Below are 8,361 nucleotides of genomic sequence, written 5' to 3'. Positions count from 1 at the left end.
CCCGCCTGGAAGAGCCCGCCTCCCTCCCTCACGTGGCCAGAAGCGCCCTTGGCACGTGACCTACCTCGAGTTAGGCCAATCAGCCTTTGAAGGGGTGAGGACGAAGTCCGAGGGGCGGAAGCATTAGTTGAGGCCGCCTCTTCTCGCGAGCCTTGCCGCCATCACTCCTCAGCCACCCACGACCCCGAACGAAAATCTCGCGATGCTTGGGCGTTGCGGCGGTAGGAGGAGGACGGGGAAGGACGGAGCAGTACCACTGCTACCTCCCTCGCACACTCCCTCTTGTGCTCGCCCGCCCCCTCCCTCCCTCCCCTCCCTTCCCCAGCCCGGCCCCGGCTCCGGCCCAGGCCCATTTGCTCTTCGGTCTTCTGCAGAGAGGATGTCGGGCTCGTCGCTCCCCAGCGCGCTGGTCCTCTCGCTGTTGCTGGTCTCTGGTTCCCTCCTCCCAGGGCCTGGCGCCGCTCAGAACGGTAAGCGGGGCGCCGGGGGCGGGCCGGGGCCTGAGGTGGTGCCGGAGCAAGGGGAAGGGAGCCGGCGGGAGAGTCTGAGGGGGACTGCGGACCCGCGGGGAGGGGGGGAGACGCGGGTCGCGAGTTGGAGGCGTGGGTGTGAGAACGGGAGGCGCCTGTCGGAGACGTGGGGGCGTCGATCGGAGACTGAGATGTACTGCTGGCTTAGAGGCGCGCCACATCGTGGGGCTCGTCGCTCCCAGTCGGGGAGGAGACACCCAGGAAGCCGACGTGAGGAGCGGGAGTAGCAGGGGACGCAGCTTTTAATGAAGGCGGCCAGGGCTCCTGGCCAGTGTTGCTCAGTTGGTTGAACGTTGGCTTGTGCACCAAGAGGTCGCCGGTTGGATTCCTGGCCAGGGCACATATCCAGGTTGCGGGTTCGGTCCCCCTACCCGATGTTTCTGACATTGATGTTTCTCTCTCTCCCTCCCTCCCTCTCCCGTCCTCTCTCTAAAATCAATAAAACATTTAAAAAAAGAAGGTGGCTTTTGTGTTTAAGGAGAGTGGTGTCAGCGTGATCTGCAGGAGAGTGGGGTTCCCAAGCGTAGTGGTCGTCTAGGATTCTGCTGGGCCCCGTAAGACAGGTGACATCCTTAAAAAATAAGGGAGGCGTTGGGTGAAAGGGAGTCCAGAAGAATACTGAGCAGAATATTAGAATCCTTAGGAGGGGGTGAAAAATCAGAGAGCCATGACTGTGGAGGTGGAGGCAAGGGGGGTGGAAAGCTAAAGGGAAGCAGCAGTGGCTCTAAACTAGATGGGAAGAGGGCTGGGTTTGCTGAGGAGGGTGGAGTGTGGGCATTCTAGTATGGTGGTTGGGAGAGCAAGGAGTTTCTAAATAAGGAGAGGAAAAATGAGCAGAGGATGGGGAAGGAGGGTTGTAACAGAGGTAGGGGGAATATTTTTTAGGGGGAAAAAGGTACCTGAGTATAGACGTGGGGGTGAGTGAAGACAGAAGAAGGGAAGGGAGTAAAATGCAGGAAGCTGGGGGTGTAATGTTGGTTTGCAGTGTGGAGAATGTATTAAGGAAGGGAGCAGCTGAGTAGTGGCAAGCACTTACGATAGTGGCTGAGCCTTTGGGGAAGGCACATAGCTGGAACTGCAGTGGTGGGATTGAGGACAGTGGCTAGAGGGAGACAGAAGAAGTGGGTTTTTAAAATATGAAAGTTTCAAGACAAGAAAGATTGTATCTGAGGAACGTAAAAGTAGTACTTGAGATGTGTGTAGGGTACAGTGGAAATGAGATAATTGGATTTTGAGCTGAAGCTCTTTAACGAAGATGGAGAAATGGTGGGGAATCATGGGGATAAGGGATCTGTTCTAGACAAAGATTCTGATTGTTGAAGGCAGGTGTTACAATTCAGCTGCTGAATTTGTATTTTAGAGGTATTGTGAACTGATTTCTCCTTTTGTGGAAACAGCCTTTAAGGGGTTTACAAATATTTTTATAGGAAAGAATTTATGAGAAGTCAGTAGTGGAGAGTGAACTATAAATTATTTTTGCTAATGCTTTAGTGTTTCTTTGTTGTTAGGCTAGAACAATTTAAAATTACTCTTGTTGGAATAGCTGAAATTTAAGTTACTGTCATTAAAAAAAAATGTTAGAGCAGTGGAGTCAAGCATTCTAAGGCGAATCCAAGCTTATAATGCTTAAGATTACAGTGAAAATATATCTAATAAAGGATTGGAAAAACATCATGGAGTAATTATAAATGTTTGTTGTACCAAATCGGACCAGTCAAATCCTATGTATACTTGATGGCCTTGATTGATCACTGCAGGGTTCAGGGTTCAATGTCTATAGCATTGAATATGTTAAGTATATTGGGTATTTTTCCTGTTTTCCCCCAGAGCATAAGGCCACTGTGGAAGGCAGTATAGAGTTGGACTGATTTGTCTTACCAGTTTTTAGTTTGTGTGTTAACAATATGACTTAAAGAAGCTTAATACCTATTTCAGCTATTTGATTTGGGAAAATAGCATAGTTTCATTTGTCCTCGTAAATGAGAGATTCTTGATCTTGATATTAACATGTGTAATCTTTGCTGGCATAGCATCTTTCAATGACTGATAATACAGCAAAATTGTAGTTTCTTAGCAACTAAAGCAAGGTTTTTGGACAGGCCTTCAGAGACTCATCTGGCTGTCTCAGTGATATGTGTTCTACATACAGTGTAGTGTAGCCTTTTTCTTGAAATGAGCTTAAGTTCAGTCACATGACATGACTGGTGAAATAAAACTGACTTTGTAATTGACCCAAAGGAATGTAAATTTAATTCAAGGAAGAAATGGCTATTATTTGAGTTTGAATCCCCATAGGTAAGGATGCTTTTTTTTTTTTTTTTTTGATAGCTTTCTATAACATAATAAGATTCAAGCTTTGATTTGGTAGTGGCCCTACGTCTGACTTCATGGCATGGCATTTGTATTTTTTTTTTAAATTTTAATTTTTAAAATAATTAGAATATATTTATCAGACTTTTCAAAACTCATTCTTGAGATGTTTTTGTTTAGAGTTCCAGAAGCATTTACTTTGTGCTCAGTGATACTAGGGGTGTGTGAACTAATGGAAGCAAGTGGTCTCTTGCTGTAAGGGATTGGTTCTAAAAGACAGTCATGTCGAAGGGCACCTGGATACTCCTGAGTGAAAAGAAATAGAGAACATCTGTAGATGTGACCGTGATCTACTGTACTGTCTGTCCTGACAGCAGAGATTCCTTTCTCATTCCTCTAAGTTTATCCCCTCCAGAGCTCTTCAGTGGAGTGTGATTCTGAGCTTGAACAGGACCCACTCTTCTTTCTTCTGTTAAAGCTAACATTGATACAGTACACATGTGACTGGAACTCTACTAGAACTTTGTCAGCCTTATTTCATTTGATACACACAGTGGCAGCTGATAATGTATGCTCTGTACTACACAGGCTCCTCAGGGGTTAGATCCTAGTCCCTTTATTCTTTAGTGGTGTGATCATGGGCAAGTTATTTAACTCTCCTGACTCTTGATTTCCTCATCTGCTCTGATGCAGTTGGCTGGGTGCTTAGATTGGAGACGTGGAGAACCAAGGTAATGACTCTAGAGCTGGAGGAGCCTGAGTCTGTATTTTCCTACAGTATTTCAGAAATAGGTATCATGCTCTGTTTGATGTTGAAATGTTAGAAATGTTAGATTATCTATTTGAAATGATGACTTTAAAAACCCCCAAAACCTACATGTTTCTGGATTGGATATGTGGTAGTTTAAAGTGAATGTTGATGCTTTTCAAAAGGTCTCTGTTTCATTATTCCTAAAACAAAGAATTTGGACTAGTCCCTCAAGGTCTCTTCCAGCTGTGATCCATTACCATAGAGATTCAAGTCTTTCATTCAGATTTTGTTTCCCATCCAAAATCTTTTAGGTGTTGATTTTTGTATGCAATAAGATAAATGTAGTTCATTTTAAAAGAAGAAACTTGCCCTAAAAAGTAACCTTCCTGTTATGACTTTCAAGAGCTTTAGACTAAAGTTAAAATTGAATGAGTGTATACCAAGCGGTATTATATGGTAATCAAGAGCACAGACTTTGGATCCTGATAGACCTGGATTTGAGTCCCAGCCTTCTGTAGCTAAGTGACCTTGAGTGAGGTGCTTAATACTTCCAAGCCTCAGTTTTATCATTGTAAAATGGAGTTTATAATAATATCAATCCCATAGAGATGATCTGAGGATTAAATAAGATAATGTCCATCAAGCACTTCGATTTCTGCCTGGCATATAGTCTCAGTAGGGAGTATACTTTTACTAATTGTAATACTTGTTACTATAATGTAACATATGCTACATTACTTTATGTAGCATAACAGTACTGTTGTGTCCTAAATGCTTACTCTCAGTAGTGAATAAATGTAAGCTGTTACTACTATTATACTTTAAAAAGTAGCATTATTAGTCATTTTTCTTTATGTATATATTGAACATTTAATTGTTAATGCTGTCATCTTGAATAAAATTAAGTGTGCTATTTGAAGGCCCCAAACAGAGAGTTGCGCTTTTGCATAGGTAACTTTAAGAAAAGTGACCAGCAGTGCTGCAATTTCAAATTCTGCTGAGTAAGTTTGTATTTCTAGTTCATAGGCTGGGAGATGGTATGACTTTCTTTTTCTTTCAGTGAAATATATATGTTTTTATTGTTGTGAGTAAGAGAAATAGAGTGTAGTACCTGGCACACAGTGGGAGTGTTGGAGACGTTAGCTGATGAATGAACATGGACTGGAGTGTAAAAATATACTTACAGTGAAAATAGAAAATTGATAATTAACGGAGTTTAGTGGGAGAAAATAAAGAGTGAAATGAATTTTACTACTAATGAGCTAAATTTTAAGAAACCATTTTGCTTGGGTGATACTAGATAGCTGTGAACATTGTGCCTTAGAAGAATGCCAGTATTTGCATGAGATAATTCATGAATCTTTTTCTGTCAAATGCTGCTTGCTTCAGTGGTTTGGCAAATTGCTCTCCCTGAGTACATTTTTAGATGTGTATATGCTATGTTTTGCTGTTGTTGTTTAATATGTTTTTGATTTCAGAGAGAGGAAGGTAGAGGAGGGGGAGAGAGAGAGAAACATCGATGAGAGAGAAACATTGATCAGCTGGCTTCTGCATGCCCCCTACTGGGGATCGAACCCCACAACCTGGGCATGTGCCCTGACCGGAAATTGAACTGCAACCTCCTGGTGCATGAGATGATGTTCAACCAACTGAGCCACACCGGCCAGGCTGTATTTGCTATTGATTGTGCATCTCCTCTTTGGGTGAACTGAAATGAGCAACAGAAGACAGATGTCATCTATGGCAGCTGTACAAAAATGACATGTCAAAGCAACAGATCTTAATACAATTAATCCAAGTGAAAATTTAAGTGATCAGAAGAAATAGTTTGCCTTGGATTAAAGCATTTCGTAAGAAGATCATAAGCCTCCAGTCTGTCAGGCAACTGACCAAAGTATTACTACTAACATGATGGAGCACCCAAGCATGAGAAATTGGTCAGGGGTCTGGGATGGAAAGGCCATGTTACTACATCAGGACCTGTTGCTGGGCTCTTAGTCTTTGTTTTTCAAGCTTACTGGATTCATATTAGAGATGCAGGTGTGTTTTTGTGTTGCCAGACATAATAGGTCTGACTTTGCATGAATTGTACCAATCCTCATGAGATATTAGGCTGTTTTGTCTTGAAGGAATTCTTTATTTTCTCATTAATACTGTTTTGATGTGAAATATTTTCTGTTGTGGAGTATACCTTCAGACATTAATAAAAGGCAAAATGTTATTGTATTCTTTTAAAAAAAAAATAAAAGTAATTGTTTAACTGGGCCTGCAAAGATGATCATGTTTGCTTAGAAAAGTACTCTGTCAGTTTGGACATTGTTTTTCATTTATTTAGCTTGATGTACTTTTTCAAAGTAGGATGATTCATGTGTAAAGTCTGAAACTTTGCTGGATGTGTATATAAAGATGTTTGTTTGTTTGTTTCTGTTTTAATCCTCACCCGAGGATATGTTTTTACTTATTTTTAGAGAATGAGAGGAAGGGAAAGAGAGAGAGAAACATGAATGTGCGAGAGAAACATTGATCCACTGCCTCCTGCACATTCCGTGACCAGGGATTGAATTCACAACCTAGGTCCATGCCCCGAAGCCGAATTGAACTTGCAACCTTTTTGGTGTATGGAGACAATGCCCCAACTGACGGCTAGGGCAAAGGTTTTTTTTACAAGACAATTTGGAAAGGAGATAAGGTGCTAATTTCTATACAAATGTAGTATGTAGACAAACAATGAGTGACTGTGTTAAATATCATGTAGGAGATGTTCAGTAAAAGTTTGAACAAAATTTTGCAAAGATGTTTTGGAAGAGGTGAGTTCTGTGAAAAACATTCTGATCCATTCTCTTCAGTTCTCTAAACAGGATCAGAAGTAGAGAATGAAGTTGTAAAAGAAGGGAAGAGAAGAAAGGCTGTAGAGTGCAAGGAGAAAAGCAGAAAGCAAGAATGAGGAATGAATTTCTTCTGAGGAGTATCTGGAAAAATAGAATCTATCAGAAAGACTAAATAGACCAGGGACCTCTAAAGTAAATTCACACATCAAAATAAAATAATAGTGCAAATCACCTCATGTGAACAATTGGCTTGGCTTTCAGTGTGCCTCTTACAACAAAACATCATTTTACTTGATTTTTAAAAATGCCATTGATGATACGGAGTTTAATTTGAACCACCTTAGTAAAATGCTTTTTAAAATTTGTCAAGTTTTGTGGATTTTTTTTTTTTCAGAATTCCCAATATTAGTTGGTAAGGATTAGCTTTGGAAAGGCAGGAAACCTCTCCAATAAAATCAGTTGATTATAAGCTGTTACATTTTATAGGCATAAACTTATTGTTGAATATGAAGTGAAGTACTGTGGTGACCCTATGTAAAAACATTATCCAGTGATATTGATGTCTAAATTTTAAAAATTGAATAAATTTATAAGTAAAATATCTATTTTTCAAGAGTTTATTCAATTTAGGAGAGGGAATCAAGGTTTGTATGCAATTTCAACTTATCTAAAATTGAAAGTAGACAACTTTTTTTTTTGTTTGCTTTTGTGTATGTACAAAATACACATTTATTAATTAAACCTAGTTAACTTGAGATTATTTTTGTCTGAGCAGTCAGAACTTTTAATTGTTCTGTTTGTGCAGAAATGATGTTTACTGAATATTCAAAGAATTTCCTAAGTATCTACATTTATTTGCCTACAGTAAGCTAGTGGAATGCATAGTTAATGTTCCTTAGGCACCCCCTGGATTTTTTTGTTTCTTTTTTTTGTAGTGGTTCAAATTAAAATAAAATAAAAACTCACACTCAGTCTTATCTGTTTATTAAAGCAGACTGGTCAGCTTTGATAGAAACATCTTGTGTTAAGTTTCTTATAGTAAAAAGTACTGAATGTTACTCTTTTCCATTTCTGAAAACAATTATGGACTGTTTTAAGACTAGCTTTTTTTCCAAATCTTAATTACTGGAACCTTATGGTATGCTTTATGGTATTTTCCAGAAGTATGCCAAATTAGATATGCTTCCCTTCACTTCGTTTATCTTGGTTTATATCATTGTTACACCCAGGTATTGCTTCAAATTGACTAGACCATGAATTATAAATGAGGTGATGTGAAATCTGAAAAGCCTCAATGTTCTATATATTATGTAAGGTTCTATTATTAGAAAACATTAAGTTCTAAATTGTACCAATAGTTTTAGTCATATCCAGGTGTATTCTCACATTCTTTAAATGATTAAATATAAAATATAAGATAAAATGTCAAGTCCCTTTCTAATAGAATAACAAGGCAAAATGTTGCATATACTAAAAAAAAGGTAAGAGTATGCTTGCATATGTAAATCATTATGTTATTGATTCTCTTTTCTTCCTGATCATATTTATAAATGACTAGACTAGATGATGTCTAAATCACCTTCCAGTTCTAAAATTATACAACTCTATTGGCTTTACAGTTTAGCTCTAATGGGTGTAGGGCCTAGAGAGACCATACTTACTGTTTTAGTAAGTTTTTAGAAATTTGTTTTTCAGAAAAAAGGAAAATTGACTTTGAGGCTTTCATGTTTTGAAATCCAACTTCCTATAAACCTACTTCAGACAACACTTGTAGTTCTTGTTTCAAGGAGGGCAGAATAGTGTCTGTTACAGAGATCTTATACTGTGAATTAAACAATTAAGAAATGAAAATCATTGCCAGGTAGGTAGATATTTTGGGTCCTCTCTGTTGATTGAAAAGTAGTTGACTATTGAAGAGGCAATGAAGGGACAGTGAAGAACA

General features: G+C 39.5%; 1 protein-coding gene across 2 annotated transcripts in view; it reads left to right on the top strand.

Annotated features, from left to right (window-relative positions):
* Positions 1 to 202: 202 nt before the first annotated feature.
* NPTN (neuroplastin) overlaps positions 203 to 8,361 on the top strand; it is a gene marked incomplete at its 5' end in the record, with an annotated part of 73,691 nt that continues 65,532 nt past the window's right edge. Inside the window, one exon of one of the 2 annotated variants that reach the window (XM_081144175.1) lies at positions 203 to 470. In XM_081144175.1, the coding sequence (XP_081000301.1) occupies positions 203 to 470 (268 nt within the window). The remainder of the gene's footprint in view (positions 471 to 8,361) is intronic. The other variant, XM_081144176.1, reaches the window with a different exon arrangement.

This window comes from Miniopterus schreibersii (assembly GCF_964146895.1).
Source record: "Miniopterus schreibersii genome assembly, chromosome: 1".
NCBI lineage: Eukaryota > Metazoa > Chordata > Mammalia > Chiroptera > Miniopteridae > Miniopterus > Miniopterus schreibersii.
The sequence above is the reverse complement of the archived record's forward strand: the minus strand, read 5'-3'. Positions and strand labels throughout refer to the sequence as shown.